This window comes from Oncorhynchus nerka, linkage group LG15 (genome assembly GCF_034236695.1).
Source record: "Oncorhynchus nerka isolate Pitt River linkage group LG15, Oner_Uvic_2.0, whole genome shotgun sequence".
NCBI lineage: Eukaryota > Metazoa > Chordata > Actinopteri > Salmoniformes > Salmonidae > Oncorhynchus > Oncorhynchus nerka.
Genome location: NC_088410.1, coordinates 65,721,624 through 65,740,135, shown reverse-complemented (window position 1 = coordinate 65,740,135; position 18,512 = coordinate 65,721,624). Strand labels below are relative to the sequence as shown.

The following is an 18,512-nucleotide window of genomic DNA, read 5'->3' as shown; positions in this document are numbered from 1 at the left end:
GAGAACCATGAGCCTCCTAGGTTTTGTATTGAAGTCAATGTATGCAGAGGAGGACGGAAGCTAGCTTTCCTCTGGCTACACCATAATGCTACCCTACGGAGTGCTGTTGAGGCTACTGTAAACCTTCTTTGTAAAATATTGTGTTTTAATCAGTTATTTGGTGACTTGATTATATTTAGTTTAGTTTTATATAAATAGGATAACTTTTTTAATGTTTTACAATTTTTATTTTTATTAAATTCACTGAAGAGGATGGTCCTCCACTTCCTCCTCCGCGTAACCTCCACTGTGACAAGGCTAAGACTCTTATGGGTTAAAAACCAATAGTTAACAGTAATCTGCAGAGTTCTAGTAAGACATGACAGGAGTCTCTATGGCTGTAGGATGTAGGGGGGCGCTAGGAGACATCACTCACCAGGATTTTGGGGGTAGAGCGCATGGGCTCCTCCTCTTCGGGTACAATACGGATGTAGAAGACAGCAGGGAAGATGAAGATGAGGCAGGGGGCAGATGTGGCACCTGAGGGAGGAGAGGATAAAAACACTCTGTAGCCATAGTGTCAAACAACAAGATCTACAGAACCGTAGAATAACAAGAGCGCAAATGAACAGCGAGGAAGTAGCCTAGCGATGTCAGGAAAGTCACCAAAATGTATCCTTTGTCTCCCTGACTGCCAGAATGACACCAGCAGAAACAAGAGATTCCATTCTAAAGGCTTTATTGGGATAGAAAGTGTTGAAGTTAACGTTAAACACAACAGATTACTATTCACCCAACAATACTCATGAAACTACACAGAGTTGGGACAATAAGGTGCTAAAACTACAGCATACATGTAAAATGCATTATAATCCTTGATGAAAGGATCGAACATTTCAGTTTCTTCGATCATAAGACTTTATCATTCCTGAGGTGATTTAAGAGCTTTCCCCGAAAATGTCTCCAAATCTGTCACTGTGAGCACATTATTACGGCTGAGGGGTTAATGCATAGAGGATCAAATGGTCTAGGGTGAAATGTAAGAGGCTATGATCAGCACTCTGCGAGGACCCCCCAGTTTATTGTAAGGTAGCCGAGGGCAACTAGACCTCCATCTGTCTGGACAATGATATTTCCTCTTAGCAAAGTCACAATGACAGTGCAGAAGGTTAGACTGCTTTATTACATAAAGGTTCAATTTTCATCTAAATTCCTAAGCTTTTACTTACAAGCAGGTGTGCCCTTTTGTGTTCAATGAGGTACAATTCCAGGTAGCCTTGTGTCTGGAGACATACGTTCTAGAGATGTGCATTTTTTGAATTCCTACCGATGATGCCAAAGATGCCCAGGATGTTAGGGGCGAAGATGACCAGCATGTTGATGAGGGTGAGCAGGGTGACAGCAATGGCAATGTGGCGGGGCCAGTAGAATGTCTTGTTGGGGAAAAACAACTGCTGGATGGCTCTCCTTACCTGAGAAGACCACAGGGAGAAAAGCACAGTTACAACACTATTCTTATTCAACAGACACACACTTTCATCAAAGAGCAGAAACTCACTGCTTTAATATAGTAATATGCTGTTTTAACAGATGCGTTTGTCCAAAGTGACAGTGACATACATGCTAAGTATACATAGTATACATCTTTACTTCTAGACATACACAGTTTCATTGAGCCAGACACATAGTTTGTGATAAGAGGTAATACTCACAGGGAAGAGCACTATGGGGACGGTGAGTGTGACAGCGGTGAGCACGGCCAGACGGACACAGAGGATCAGGGTGTCGTATGGGTCCAGACGGCTGTAGGTGTGCAGCAGCTCTGACTCCACCTCACCTGTAGGGGGCAGACACACAGGAGGAGGGCTTAGAGAAGCATCAATAACCACCAACTCCAGAAAGAGCAGAAAATGTATTACAAACGATATGCAACATATCATCATCACATCAATGTTTTTCCATCAGAAGGCAAAAGATCAGTCTGGCTTATATGTTACATGCTGCTCCTCTTTGTGCTTGGAGCCTTATATTGAAATATACTACAGCAATATACTGCTATGATTGTGCTTATAACAATGTCATAGAGTAGAATCACTGGCATATTACAAATTGGTCTGATATGAGCTACGGCCACCAGGAGGAGCAGTTACTTCATAATGATTCTCTACCACTTTAAAAACAGCCTCTGTGAAGCCTAAACGAGCTTTGTCCATGCAAATGAATGGCAAACGTGAGAAGTGGCTTTGTGTTAGCGAACTGAACTAGCCTGAAGCTCATGTAAAATAGGCCTGGGGGGAGCATTATAATGACATGGAGGTGAGTGGGCCTCACCATAGAAGGTCAGGTATCCAAACAGAGCAGCCAGGAAGTACATGGTGTACATGACTACAATGGAGATGTTGGACACATGCTGCATCCTTTGCTTGGTTGGGCTGAAATCAGAGAATATTGGATGATGTGATGTCACACACGCTTACACACACACCACACACACACCAATATGCCCACAAAAAAAGGCCAGTTTGAGCTTTAGGGCATTTTTGATTTGTTTGAGGGTTACATAAGATCCAAGAATCTTACAAAGGAATATTATATTGTGGCTGAACACATGTCAGATTGATCTAAAGTAGGATGATTATTCAGATTATCACCAGGCTAGCCATGCGTATTTACACATTACTGAGAATGCAAAGCAGTGTGCTATATGACACTGGCATATGAGTAGCCAAGCACAAAATTGACATAATGATTTTCCTATCTGCAGGATGACTGAACTGAATTAAAGGGTCCGATAGTAAACAGCAACAATGTTGCATCCTGGAAAAGTGGGGCACCTACTTTTTGAGCTCGGTGTAGATGGGCAGGACCTCAGGGTGGCACACAAAGGCAAACGCCAGGATGGGGATGGTGTAGGCAGTCTGGAAAACAATTGACTGTGAAGTCACCATGGATACGGTGGCGCCAGCCCCAACCCTCTTACCACCAACCTAGTGTTTTACTGGCCATTAGGGCCTTGAAGCACACATCACACAGAGCAAATTATTTCCTGTGATTAACTTGGACCTGGCTACTGACCAACGTTTAGCCTGCTTAGGGATGCCTGGGCCATGAGTATATCAGCAGGAGGGACTGGTCTAACTACCCGGGGCGACTTGGGAAATCTAGTGCATCTTTGGGGGATGCTGATTACGGGTTTGTATACACTAGTCAATAATCTACTGCTAATTCCCCAGTGTATGACTGACTACACAAGACTACAACTGTACTGTTACTAATAATACTGCATAATATGAATATCAAATACAATTGTATTTGTCACATGCGCCGAATGCAACAAATGTAGACTTTACAGTGAAATGCTTACTTACGAGCCCTTTCCCAACAATACAGTTAAAAAGTAAGAAAATGTAAAAATAGATTAAAAGAAAACAGTAACACAATAAAATAACACAATAAATGAACAATAACAAGGCTATATACAAGGAGTACCGGTACCGAGTCAGTGTACTGGGGTACGAAGTAGTTGGTGTCCGGATCTTTCATTACACACACCTGTCCCCATTTCCCACTGATTAGTAGTTGTATAAGTGTGCCTTTTGGTTTCCATTGGGTGGTTGATTATTGTTACAATGTCCGTTGGTGCGTGAGAGTAACTGTGCTGTGTGTTTTGGGCTTTCATGTCCTTGTGGATTGCGCAGATGATTACGGGTCTCGTCCCGTGTGTTAATCGTTGTGCGCGTGTGTTATTTATTCGAGGTGCTCCTCGCTCTTTTGTTTTGGGTTTCTACCCTGTGTTTTGTTACGTGTTTCTTTGGTCTTCGTTCCCCGCGTCTTTACACGGCACACCATCATTTGAGCTTTAAAAAAAACTATTACACATTCCTGCGTCTGTCTCCCGATCCGTCACACCAACGTGACAGTTGGATTGATTGATTGAGATCAAATGTACATGTAGGTTTGGTTAGGTGACTGATTTAAGTACACTGGTCATTGCGGAGGGATAGGGTTCTACCAAAATCCGTTTTGATCAGAAAAAACTGTTTTGGAATTCAAGGGTTCTATGTAAGGTAAAGGGTTCTACTTAGAACATTTACTATCCTAAGAACTGTTTTTGGAAGAAAGGGTTATTTGATGATTCTTTGGAAGGCAAGAACGATTCTTTGAAAGGCAAGAAGGGTTCTACATAGAACCATATATAATATATCCCAGCATGCTCTATTGCAGGGAGATTTTCAGAATGATTTGTTTTACTATAATACCTGTGTTTTTGCATGTACATTGATTGGTTGATTAATATTATGCTACACAAAGATAAATAACATACAGATTTCTAAACTAATCCATTCTGTTAATAATTTGATTTATTGCACCCATTACTGAGATGGTTGTTCCAGTTTAGATGATTGAGGTAGTCTCAGTGTTCAATTGTACCTACTCTGGCAGTCTGAATGGAGACTGCAGGTAATTAACCATTTGACCTGTTGGATGTCCAAACTGTCTGGATTCCAATATGAATTACATATCACTTTGCCAACCAGCATAATGTGACCTTCAGGCATGATGTGGCCTGTAAACCAGGAGATTCCTAACACCACTGTGTTAGGGTATAACTAAGCCCTCAAAGAAAGACCAAATTAAATATGTATTGTCATAAATATATTTTTTAATTTAACTCGGAAGTCATTAAATAGTTTATAATGTAATTTTAAAGGCTAATAAGGCTGGTGAAACCCTTCATAGATGGTTCTAGGAAGAATCTTTAGATGATAAAATTGGTTTTGATAGAGGGTTCTAGGTACAACCATATAGATGGGGTTCTTTGAAGAACCCTACATACATAGAGGGTTCTACCCAGTACCAAAAAGGGTTCCCCTATGAGGACAATCCAAAGAACACTGTATGGTTATACTCAGCCCCTTTTTTTCTAATAGTGTGTATGTTACCATAAAACAATGTACAGTATGTTATCGTAAATTCCAACAAAACTTTAGCTTAACAGTACATTACTGTAAAGTTTACAGTAATGTACTGTTAACCCAAAGTTTATTTGTAATTTACGTAACTGGCTGCCAGCCAGGTACCGTCAAAACAACAGGATTGTTTTTACAGTGTAGCTGCAGAGTACTCGCTGAAGAGATTGTCATAGTAAGACATGAGAAAGACTGAGTCCCAGAAATGCCAGGCCTTCCTCATCAGGGCCATTTCCCCAGAGTTGGCCCACAGAGAGAGAACTGTTACAGTCTGTGATACAGTGCCAGAGAATGACGTGAGCCCCCGAGTGGTTCTACTCTCCAGTCAGACAGGAGCTGACAACTCAGTCTGGGAATACTGGGAGACCATTGGGAGGCTGAGCCCCAACCTTCACATGATGGATGCTCCTATTACCTCCTATTCAGACCTATTACTCTTTCTGGAGCACACAGGTCTGATTAATACATTGTTATTCAACAGAGTGGGATTGTTCATAGCGCAAACAGGCTAGTGGGGTCATCTGTTTTTTCCATTGTCATTAGCAACATGCTAAATATTTTCTTGAATACCTGTGATGGAAAGGATGGGCTGATGGAGTTAACTGTACAGGAACCCACCTGTGAGTTGAGGTTGACCATTTTGGGAACACAGGCTTGGTTGTAACCTGTGTCGTTGGTAACAGCAATCACACTGGCTGTGCTGTTAAAGGCAAAGTCTATAAAGGGACAGGGGGTATGGAACTTCTTATAGATGACCTGCAGAGAGGAAAGAGTAGTTGGCTGGATGAGATGAGTAGTCTGAAGGACATGGGCCTGCATACATAACAGCACAGTACACAAAATCAAAACTAGGTCAGACAAACACACACACACACACACACAGACACAGACCAACGTGGTCCGAAACTGCAGGGTACAAAACTTGTACACAGAAATCTGAGAGAGAGGAAAATTAAAGAGGTTGAACCTCAGATCTCTGACTGATAGTAGACTAAACTGGGTGTAGTGATTGATTTGCTATTTCTGCAAGAGTGCAAAAACATGAAGATTACTGCAGATTTGAAAAATAGAACTTATGACCTGAGATCTGTGCATAGAACTCTGACATGTGCAAAAACCATCAATTCAAGTCAATGGAAATCCATTAGTCAGGATTTGGACCATTATGAGAGCACTGCAACACATGGAGGCCTATACTGTAGCTGTGTATAACAGTGCATACCGAGATGAGGAAGAAGACCATGCAGGTGAGGGAGAAGCCACTGGTGTAGCCCAAGTACCCTGAAACAACACAGAGACACTTCATCAGACATCACACTCTCACATCCTCTGGCAAATGGGGATGGGGCGTGGGAGGTTAGAATGACTCTCTTATTTCCGTCATGTTTAATATTTTCTCCCAATGCTAATTACAGGGAACACATACAAACATTCGCCTGTTTCAAGACAATGTGTTTGGGCTTGAGATCATAAGCATGTTTGTTCTTAGAGTGCCTAGAGAAATAGACTGAATAGGACTGGAGTACTGAGAGCTGCAGCTCATTACTGGGCTCCGGTACCATGGACTCTCTCTCTTTCCTTTCTCTCTCTCTCCCTTTTTCTCTTGCTCTCTCTTCTCTCGGCTCAATTCTCTGCAGGAGAGAAACGCTTAATAAGAGGTCAAGACTTTTCTCCCAGCCCCTCCACCCCTCTCTCTGCATCTCTCTCCCTCTCTCTACTCTGTCTTCCTCTCCCTCTCTCTCTGTCATTCTACCTCTCTCTCTTATGTAATTGAATATGAGACGTTTTTGAAACTGCTATCCCAGTGAACGGTGCATGCATGAAGCTGGGTCTCTCACAGAGCGTATAGGAGAAAAACACAGAGACAACAGAGAGGGAGACACTCACTTGACAAAAGCTTTGTGGCCATTTCACTTTGTTAAACAAGAGAGCTCATTAAATAGAGCTGAAGCCAGGGTATTCTGCGCTGGGTATTTTTATATTTTCATGGGACTTCTGACAGTCACATTATCTCACATGACACGGCTATTTACTAAAGTCCATCCTAAAACAGTGGGGGACTGTTTGCCATAACACGAGAGAGAGAGAAAGGAGAGGGAGGAGGAGAGGGGGATTGGGAAAGAGTAGGTGGAAGAGAAGGGGAGGGGGGTAGAGGAAAAATGAGATAGGAAGGTCACTGGTTCTAATCATTTCTTTCCCTGGAAGGGTTATTGGCAAACACAATGATGAAATGACAGTTCAAGCGGGATTTTTTTCCCTCTTGACAATCTCATCAGAGTAGAAATCTGTCATTTTTCATGTGCAAGACAAAAATACATTCGGAGAACCTTAACTTACAAAACATAACACAACATTTAACGTATGATAGATGATTAAATAAGTATACTCTTATTAAGGTTTTAATTAAGACAGTTAACAGAAACTCACCTAGCTGCTTCATCAAAGCCAGAGGCAGGATGACACTGATGGACACCATGATGACCAGGTAGTTCCCATTCATGTACCACTCACTGGAGAGAGAAATGGAGAAGAGAAAGGGGGAGGAGAGAAAGAGCAAGAGAGAGATGTATGACATTTATGTAACTAATTTATTACATCTTTAGTCCTTATTTGTAAGGGAAATGTTCAATGTCTCTGTTTTATTCAATGACAAGAGGAAAAACTCTTAACTGTAAAGCAAGCCGCCAGGGATGATGAGGACCCATCATCCCATCAACTCATCACCTCTTGACAGCCAGCAGTAGGACTGACTGACTTACCCCTGAGGAACTGGGAGTGTTCCCTCAATGACACACATCTACACGTCTTTCCAGATCCATTAAACATTTAACCCAGGTGGTGCTGGTATGAGAGGGACAGCACTGTGTTAAAGCTCTTAATAAGCCTGCCTTGTACTCCTCGTTCTACAAAGATCCACAGCAAATGGAGCTCTACAAGCAATCAGTTTAAAGGCACACAGACAGCACACTCAACAACAGGCTCTGTCAAATCTGTCACACTTAAACATTACCATGCTCCACATTAACAAGAGAGTTTCTGAGAGGGAGAGAGAAAATGGGAGAGTTTGCGTGCATACGTGAGTGTGTTTGAGACAGAGAAAGAGACAGCAAAACAAAGTGAGCTAGGCCAAATGGGCTACAGTGATATTCTTCCTCACCAGTCCTCTTTTCTTCCACCTCCCCTAGGTCTCTAGTGACCACTGAACGGTCTGGAGGGTGAGAACATGGGGTCAAGGCTCCGTCTGAGGCTGCAGGGTCTGGGAAGTAACTAGGGTGGGGACACACCATGTCCTAAGCGTACTGGGACAGACCACTCATATAGTCTACGACAAGGTGTAGGTGCATAGCAACTGTGATAAACACGTGAAAGAAGCCAATGTATGATATATTGAGTCCACTACATTACTAATATTACTAACTATTTTTTTTTTATCTTTGACTCTGCATTGTTGGAAATGAACCCATAAGTAATCATTTCACTGTCAGACCCCATTCAGACCCCTTCACTTTTTACATATTTTATTACGTTAAAGCCTTATTCTAAAAGGGATTAAATAACTTTTGTTCCTCATCAATCTACACACAATACACTATAATGACAAAGCGACAACAGGTTTTTAGAAATGTTAGCAAATGTATTAAAAACAAAACCAGAAATACCTTATTATCATAAGTATTTACTCTAAATTGAATTCAGGTTCATCCTGTTTCCATTGATGCTTCTACAACTTGATTGGAGTCCACCTGTGGTAAATTCAATTGATTGGACATGATTTGGAAAGGCACACACGTGTCTTTATAAGGTCCCACAGTAGACTGTGCATGTCAGAGCAAAAACCAAACCATGAGGTTGAAGGAATGGTCCATAGACCTCCAAGAAAGGATAGTGTTGAAGCACAGATCTGGGGAAGGGTACCAAAACATTTCTGCAACATTGAAGATCCCCAAGAACACAGTGGCCTTCATCGTTCTGAAACGCCCGGCCAAACTGAGCAATCGGGGAAGAAGGCCCTTGGTCAGGGAGGTGATCAAGAACCTGATGGTCACTCTGACAGAGCTCCAGAGTTCCTCTGTGGAGATGGGAGAACATTCCAGACGGACAACCATCTCTGGTAGAGTGACCAGACCGAAGCCACTCCTCAGTAAAAGGCACATGACATCCCGCTTGGAGATTGCCAAAAGGAAAAGGACTGAGGACTGCAAAGGACTAAAGGACTGTCAGACCATGAGAGAAAATATTCTCTGGTCTGATGAAACCAAGATTGAACTCTTTGGCCTGAATGCCCAGCATCACGACTGGAGGAAACCAGGGACCGCTCATCACCTGGCCAATTCCATCCCTAAGTTAAATCATGGTGGTGGCAGTATCATGCTGTGGGGATGTTTTCCAGCGGCAGGGACTGGAAGACTAGTCAGGATCGAGGGAAAGATGAACAGAGAAAAGTACAGAGAGATCCTTGATGAAAACCTGCTCCAGAGCACTCCAGAGTCCAGGCTTGAACCCGATCGAACATCTCTGGAGAGACCTGAAAATAGCTGTGCAGTGACGCACCCTATCCAAACTGACAGAGCTTGAGAGCTGCAGAGAAGAATGGGAGAAACTCCCCAAATACAGGTGTATAAAGCTTGTTGCATCATACCTAAGACTCAAGGCTGTAATCGCTGCCAAAGATGCTTCAACAAAGTACTGAGTGAAGGGTCTGAATAGTTATGTAAATGTGATATTTTAGTTTTGGTTTTAAAATAAATTTGCAAAAATCTCTAAAAACCTGTTATTGTCATTATTGGGTGTTGTGTGTAGATAAAAACATTTGAATCCATTTTAGAATAAGGCTGTAAAGTAACAAAATGTGGAAAAAGTCAAGGGGTCTGAGGAATTGAGATTTTTGGAGGTTCAATTTGTGTTCTCTATGACAGAGAAATACAGCATCTGTATTCTAGAGTTGTAACCTGTGAGAGTTGTCCATTTATTGTTCCTTCAGTGTGCCCACTAGAGCCGCCCCACCTACACCCCAGCCAACCATCTGGCCCTGTGACACAGTCACACATCATCATAGAGAGCGGCAGAGAGGACTGACCTTCCGAACCACAGAGGACACAAACACACACTCACACATGCGCAAACACACCACGCAGATTCAGACACAAATATCAACAACAACATACTCACACAAACAAACCCTCAATCCACAAATCAACACTCCAGACAAACAGCAGATATCTGATAGCCTGGCTGTTAATACACACATGCACACACACACATGCACGCGCACACACATACACAACCACCCCTTGGGTGGTGATTTATCTATGGAGCGTTCTCTGGACAACTCACACTATGTCGTTCAGACAGAGAAGATAAGATGTTCTGTGTAGCTTTAAAACACCTCCTGGACATCATTCAGTTCAGTCGGCATCATAAACACACTGAAAGCTGGCCATAACAAGCCAGGCAGGCATCAAATACCAAACAGCAAAATGCTCCTCAGCCTCTTCCAGAGCAATAGCCACTGTCTCTGTACTATCAGGCCACCTGCTCTAGTCTACATAGTGTTATCCTCCGGTTTACATTTCATCCGTGGCGCACGGCTCTGTAATGACGTGTGTCTGTATCAGCATGGCCGTGCTGCCCTCTTCTCCCAGGGTCATTCTCACAAACAGCTGTTCTCAGGCCAGCTGCTTGGCATGGTGACATGAATGGCTGCAGGCCTCCCAGTGCCAGTTGGCACCACATAATTAGATTGGCTCAACATGAGAGGAGGTTCATTCTTCTTTGGTGGTTTAACACTGACTCAGGATCACTGGAAGAATTCACATGCTGTTGGTTCATATCTTCTTCTGCTGAACTTTAATGTCCTTCCATCCAACTGGATGAAAACACAGCTAGTCACCTCTCACTGCCTGCCGGATACATTCAGAACTGTTTCAAAACAGTGGCCTTCAAATCCACACTATATATACACAAGTATGTGGACACCCCTTCAAATTAGCGGATTCGGCTATTGCAGCCACACCCATTGCTGACAGGTGTATAAAATTTAGCACACAGCCATGCAATCTCCATAGACAAACATTGGCAGTAGAATTTCTGCCCTGTTAGAGCTGCCCTGGTCAACTTTAAGTGCAGTCATTGTGAAGTGGAAACGCCTAGGAACAACAATGGCTGAGCCGGGAAGTGGTATGCCACACAAGCTAACAGAACAGGAAACTGCTGTCCTTGTCCGGAATTGTTTATTGTAGTGCTTGTGCATGTTATGCTGGTGTTTACCCATTGATTTATTTGTTCTGTTTAAGGTGGTTTTGTTTATTAAACTGCTCCGTTGTAAATCAGTTTTTGCTCTCCTGTGCCTGACTTCTCTGCCGCCAGTACACACCCCCTACAGAATTCGGGACCTCACTTATGGAGTCAGCAGGAGCAGGTACCCCGGGTATAGGGGTGGAGGCGCTCATCCGGGAGCACGCAGCAATGGTCCACCATCTTGGCACCGCCATGGACCGTGTTGTCCAGACAATGGACCGCTGGGAGAGACAGGGAGTTCTCCCAGCACTTCCACCAGCACAATCGGGGTCTCCACTAGGCGCCCCTCCTTCTCCTGGACCCAGTGAAATTCGTCTCTCCTTTCCCCAGGAATACGATGGGACGGCTGCGAACTGCCAGGGGTTCCTGTTGCAGCTGGACTTATACCTGACAACCGTCCACCTGGCTCCTTTGGACCATGAGAGGTTGTCCGCCCTCGTCTCGTGCCTCACCGGGAAAGCCCTGGAGAGAGGGAGATGCGTCGTTGGACCAGTTTGAGGGGTTCACCAACCGCTTCCGGGTGGTCTTTGATCACTTGCCCGAGGCTAGAGCGGCGGGTGAACGCCTCTTCCATCTGAGGCAGGGGACAAGGAGCGCCCAGGAGTTCGCCCTGGAGTTTCGGACCCTGGCTGCCGGCGCGGGATGGAACGACAGGGCCCTGATACACCATTATCACTGCAGTCTGCGTGAGGACGTCTGTCGGGAGTTGGCCTGCAGAGACATCACCCTCACGTTCAACCAGCTGGTGGACCTGTCCATACGGCTGGATAACCTGCTAGCAACCAGTGGACGTTCAGATCGGGGTCTGTTGGTTCCATCCTCTAGCACCCCCTCCCTGAAACCCATGGAGCTGGGAGAGGCGGTGCGCAGGGAGACCGGAGGGGGTTCCAGCTCGTGCACCATCTGTGACCGCAGAGGTCACACTGCCGGTCGGTGCCGGGTGGGTTCCTCTGGGAATCTAGGCAGCAGGCAGGGCGCTCTGGTGTCACCCCAGGTGAGCTGGCACCATTCTCACCCAGAGCCCTCTGTTGCACATATGTTTGTGTATGTCACTTTTCCTGAATTTTCCCTGCATTCCCAGCATAAGGAGCTTGTCGATTCAGGCGCGGCTGGGAATTTTATAGATAGATTGTTCGCCCATAGTTTAGGGATCCCCATTATTCCCATGGCTGACCAAGTTCCCCGTTCACGCCTTAGATAGGTGAACATTAGGGTCAGGGTTGATTAGGGAGGCCATCGCTCCTCTGGGCATGGTGACGCAGCACCTCAGGACACAAAGAGAGAAATAGTCTCTTCCTTATTGACTCTCCTGCGTTTCCCGTTGTGCTAGGCCTACCCTGGTTAGCTTGTCATGACCCCACTGTTTCTTGGCCACAGAGGGCTCTCACGGGGTAGTCGCAAGAGTGCTCTGGGAGGTGTTAAGGGGTTTCCGTTGGTGCTACTACGGTGGAAAGTCCAGACCAGGTCTCCACCGTGCGCATTCCCCCTGAATATGCCTATTTGTCTCTCGCCTTCTCCAAAAAGAAGGCGACTCAATTACCACCCCATCGACGGGGCGATTGTGCGAAAAATCTCCTGGTAGACGCTGCACTTCCCAGGAGTCACGTGTATCCCCTCTCACAGGCGGAGATGGCGGCTATGGAAACATATGTCTCCGAATCCCTGCGTCAGGGGTACATTTTGTCCTCCACTTCACCCGCCTCCTCAAGTTAATTTTTTGTGAAGAAGAAGGAGGGAGGTCAGCGTCAGTGTATTGACTATCGGGGTCTGAACCAGATCACGGTGAGGTATAGTTACCCACTTCCGCTCAAAGCCACAGCGATTGAGTCAATGCACGGGGCGCGCTTCTTCACCAAACTAGATCTCAGGAGCGCTTACAACCTGGTGCGTATCCGGGAGGGAGACGAGTGGAAGACAGCTTTCAGTACCATCTCAGGGCACTATGAGTACCTTGTCATGCCATAAGGGTTGATGAATGCTCCATCAGTCTCCCAAGCCTTTGTAGGCAAGATTTTCAGGGACCTTCAATGGCAGGGTGTAGTGGTGTATATTGATGACATTCTGATATACTCCCTTACACGCACCGAGCATGTGTCCCTGGGGCATAAGGTGCTTGGTCGCCTGTTGGAGCATGGCCTGTATGTCAAGGCTGAGAAATACCTGTTCTTCCAGCAAACCGTCTCCTTCCTAGGGTATCGCATTTCCACCTCAGGGGTGGAGATGGAGAATGACTGCATTTCAGCCGTGCATAATTGGCCGACTCCCACCACGGCAAAGGAGGTACAGCGGTTCTTAGGATTTGCAAACCACTACCGGAGGTTTATCTGGGGTTTTGGTCAGGTAGCGGCTCCCATTACCTCATTGCTGAAGGGGGGCCCGGTACATTTGCAGCGGTCAGTTGAGGTGGACAGGTCTTTTAGTCACCTGAGGTCTCTGTTTACCTCGGTTCCCGTGCTGGCCCATCCGGATACCTCTTTGGCGTTCATAGTGGAGGTGGACGCGTCCGAGGCTGGGATAGGAGCTGTGCTCTCTCAGCGCTCGGGTACGCCACCCCCTGTGCCTTCTTCTCGAGGAAGCTTAGCCCAGCGGAGCGAAACTATGACGTGGGGGACCGGGAGCTGATGGCTGTCGTCAAGGCCTTGAAGGATTGGAGACATTGGCTTGAGGGGGCTAAATACCCCTTTCTTATCTGTACTGACCACCGCAATCTGGAGTACATCCGGGCGGCGAGGAGACTGAACCCTCACCAGGCAAGGTGGGCCATGTTTTTCACCCGTTTTGTGTTCACCCTTTCCTATAGACCAGGCTCCCAGAACGTGAAGGCAGACGCATTGTCCCGGCTGTATGACACAGAGGAGCGGCCCATGGATCCCACTCCCATACTCCCCACCTCCTGCCTGGTGGCACTGGTAGTGTGGGAGCTGGACGTGGACATTGAGTAGGCGTTACGTGCAGAAACCCAGTCCAGTGTCCTGCTGGTCGTCTGTACGTCCCATCTGCTGTTCTTGACCGGTTGATCTATTGGGCCCACACGTCACCCTCCTCTGGTCATCCTGGGATCGGTCGGACAGTGCGCTGTTTGAGCGGGAGTGACTGGTGGCCTACCTTGGCTAAGGACGTGAGGGTTTATGTTTCCTCCTGCCTGGTGTGCGCCCAGTGTAAGGCTCCTAGGCACCTGCCCAGAGGGAAGCTACACCCCTTACCCGTTCCACAACGGCCTTGGTCGCACCTGTTGGTGGATATTCTTACCGATCTTCCCCTCTCACAGGGTAACACCGCGATCCTGGTTGTTGTGGATCGGTTCTCTAAGTCCTGTCGTCTCCTCCCTCTGCCTGGTCTCCCTATGGCCCTACAGACTGCGGAGGCCTTGTTTACGCACGTCTTCCGGCACTACGGAGTGCCTGAGGATATAGTGTTTGATCGACGTCCCCAGTTCACGTCTAGGGTCTGGAAGGCATTCATTAAACGTCTGGGCGTCTCGATCAGCCTTACTTCAGGGTTTCACCCCGAGAGCAATGGGCAGGTGGAGAGAGTAAACCAGGATGTGGTGGACGAATGGTTCATGCGTGCGGAGGAGACATGGGAAGCTGCCCGTGTTCACCTTCAGCATGCTGCGCCAGAAAGAGAATGCAGACCGACACCGGTCTGGCTTTCAACTCGAAACCTGCCCCTCCACCTGCCCTGCCGGAAGCTGGGTCCGTAGTTTGTGGGGCCATTTAAAGTCCTGAGGAGAGTGAACGAGGTTTGGTTATAGGTTAGAGCTTCCTCCAGATTACCGTATTAACCCCTCGTTCCATGTGTCTCTCCTCAGGCCGGTGGTGGCTGGTCCGCTCCAGGAGTCTAAGGTGCGGGAGGTTCCTCCGCCCCCTCTGGACATCGAGGGGGCCCCGGCCTACTCCATTCACTCCATACTGGATTCGAGGCGTCGGGCGAAGGGGCCTTCAGTATCTCGTGGAGTGGAAGGGGTACGCTCCGGAGGAAAGGTGCTGGGTTCTGGTCGAGGACGTGTTGGACCCTTCAATGCTGCAGGAGTTCCACCGTCTTCGTCTGGATCGCCCTGCACCTCATCCTTCGGGTCTTCCCCGAACACCGGCGCACTGGTAGAGCGCGTCAAGGGGGGGGGGGGGGGGGTCGGTCCCTCTCCTTGTTCGTGCGTCGTTCGGCGGTCGACGTCACCGGTCTTCTAGCCATCGCCAATCCACCTTTCATTTTCCAGTTGTTTTGTCTCGCCTTCCCACACACCTGGTTTCAATTCCATCATTACATGTTGTGTATTTAACCCTCTGTTCCCCCCATGTCCATGTCCTTGTCCGGAATTGTTTATTGTAGTGCTGGTGCATGTTATTCTGGTGTGTAATGGGTTTTTGTTTACCCATTGATTTATTTGTTCTGTTTAAGGTGGTTTTGTGCGCCGTTGTAAATCAGTTTTTGCTCTCCTGCGCCTGACTTCTCTGCCGCCAGTACGCACCCCCTACATTTCCATGGCCGAGCAGCCACACACAAGCCTAAGATCACCATACGCAATTGAACTCCGGAGCAATGGAAATGCGTTCTCTGGAGTGATGAATCATGCTTCACCATCTGTCAGTCTGACGGACAAATCTGGGTTTTGCTTGACTGGCCTGCACAGAGCCCTGACCTCAACCTCATCGAAGACTTTCAGGATGAATTGGATCACCGACTGCATGCCAGGCCTAATCGCCCAACATCGGTGCCTGACCTCACTAATGCTCTTGTGGCTGAATGGAAGCAAGTCCCCGCAGCAATGTTCCAACATCTAGTGGAAAACCCTTGCTAATGGAGTGTATGTTACTTTTGAAATATGTGTTATAAGTAAATAACATGCAGTATGTTACTCACCCTGATGGATTGTCAACCCCCAGGAAGGCCTGGATGACCAGAGGGAACTCATACTTCACGATGTACAGGTAACTGGACATGGCTGTGGGAGGGACACACAAAGACACAGCTTTTAGTAATAGGATCACACACATACACTGTATACATACATGGACACGCACACACTCACACTTATACACACGCAGTACACACACACAGTATACATACATACAAGCATGCAGGCAGGCACGCACACACACACACACACACACACACACACACACACACACACACACACACACACACCCAGACACATACTCAAACCTTAGTTGTAGTCACGATCTAGTTACCGATAACTCCAAAAATAGTTATGTTTTAATTTGATATTTATGAACTTATTTTTGGATGTCTTTTGGAATTACCCTACATAGACTATTGTCAACGTCATTCAGAGAACCTACTCTGTGCTACTGAGTTTGTATGCTAGCGAGCGAGCTAGTTCATGTTCAAGTATTGGCAGTGTTGTTTGGTCAACTTTTCAGGCTGTTCTCTGTGAAGTAGAGTTTTGCAACTCTGAGTCTGAATTGTGCTGCTGTGTATTCAACTCTACCTGCCTGGAGCCTTATTCTGATCGCTGGTTTGTTGACTGTTCCATTCGTCCTCTGTGCCATCTGCTGCTTCTGGATTATTAACTCTGGAATCTATTTTGGATTTCCCTCGCAATATCACTATTGGATCTCCTTCGGCCCGGTGCTCCCGCTTCCCCCTGCTTGCTCGCCAGCTAGATATAGCTATGGCCTCTCCCCCTGAAGCACCTCTCTCCCTGGCTTTCACTTTATTAACTCAGCCTCCACTCTTTTACCATTGGATGGGCCCCAGCTGTCAATCTGTAAGTCTCTGCTCTCTTTCTACTGGCGTGTGGTTCTTGCTTGCTACTTATGCCGACCATGCTGGTTGGCTAGGCTAGCTAATTGGCTAACATTCTTTGATAGCTAACTGGTTAGATGGTGTTATGTAATTCCTTTAGTTTACTTTCATGTGGCTCAATTCGCTATTAAAACTGTAAATTAGGCAGCTAAGTGTTGATAGCCACTAGTTGACTAATGCAGTGCTAAGAGTAGGCTGGTTTGTAACAGTAAAAGTATTTGCTTGTAGGTTGGCTGAAAATGTCATTGAAACCAGTAGTCATGAGTGCACACAATTTGGTTATACTCGAATTTATACATTTGAAGATATTACTGTCGGAGTTCACGTTATAGGCTGGCTGGCCGTGTCCTCTTTATGACATGTCTTCCCTCTGTGTGCCTTGTAGTTACCACGCATGACTGCATTTGTTAGTGACAGAGACATGGTTGTTGAATTCATTCATTTTCAGTCCTGTGGACTTCACCAAGTGAGTTCTTACTGTAGGTGAATGTTATTATTAAAACTGTTTATGACAATACTTTACATACAGTATATCATAAGGCCTTACTTTGACAGCCAAGTTTTACCCTAACACAGTGGTGTTAGGAGCCTCCTGGTTTACAGGCCACATCAGGCCTGCAAGTCACATTATGCTGGATGGAAAAATTATGAGTAATTCCTATTGGAATCCAACCACAGTAAGGACATCCAACAGATTAACATTTTATTCACCCGCAACCTGCATTCACAATGACTGTCAGGGTTATGAGCATTGATAAAGGAGACTACCTAAACCATTTAAACTGGAACAACCATTTCATTAACAGGAGCAATACATCTGACTGGATAAGTTAAGAAAAATGTATGTAATCAATCAATGTACATGAAAGAAAGCAGATATTAAAAACAGCAGTAGAGCAGGGGCCTAGTGGCTAGAGCATTGGACTAGTAAACAAAAGGTTGCAAGATCGAATCCCAGAGTTGACAAGGTACAAAATCTTTCGTTCTGCTCCTGAACAAGGCAGTTAACACACTGTTCCTAGGCCATCATTGAAAATAAGAATTTATTCTTAACTGACTTGCCTAATTAAATAAAAGTTAAAAATACAAATAAATAGGCTAAATAGTTTTGATGGGAATGTTATACTTTCCACAGAGCAAAACTTACACAATCACAATCTCACACATAACACTGGTGAACACCAACCCTGGGGCTCTTTTACACCACTGAGTGTTAATTTCACTCTTAGAGAGTGAATCAACACTAGAAATACTGAAAAATCAAGGCTAGGCAATAGTGACCAATTTGTTGTGTGCCTGGTCTTGCCTGCATCCTCTCATACAGACTCATAATCCCCTCACCTTCCACATATACACATCAGGGAGAGAAAACAGAAGAATAGAGATACAGTATGTAGGCACTAGGAAGAGAAAGGAGCAATGCTAATTGGCCACAGAGCCAGGCTGCTCTCAGGGTATCCATTGGCAAAGACATATCACAGTTTTCAACCCCAAAGGCGC

The 18,512-nt window shown here is 45.9% G+C and overlaps 1 protein-coding gene across 2 annotated transcripts in view; it reads right to left on the bottom strand.

Moving 5' to 3' along the window:
- Positions 1-18,512, bottom strand: part of LOC115143140 (sodium-coupled neutral amino acid transporter 3-like) — a 68,245-nt gene that overhangs the window by 12,745 nt on the left and 36,988 nt on the right. For both annotated transcript variants that reach the window (XM_029683249.2, XM_029683251.2), the window contains 9 exons: positions 16,107-16,188; positions 7,377-7,459; positions 6,172-6,230; positions 5,568-5,705; positions 2,818-2,897; positions 2,311-2,411; positions 1,692-1,816; positions 1,307-1,451; positions 416-519 (listed from right to left, as the gene is read on the bottom strand). In XM_029683249.2, the coding sequence (XP_029539109.1) occupies positions 416-519; positions 1,307-1,451; positions 1,692-1,816; positions 2,311-2,411; positions 2,818-2,897; positions 5,568-5,705; positions 6,172-6,230; positions 7,377-7,459; positions 16,107-16,188 (917 nt within the window). The remainder of the gene's footprint in view (positions 1-415; positions 520-1,306; positions 1,452-1,691; positions 1,817-2,310; positions 2,412-2,817; positions 2,898-5,567; positions 5,706-6,171; positions 6,231-7,376; positions 7,460-16,106; positions 16,189-18,512) is intronic.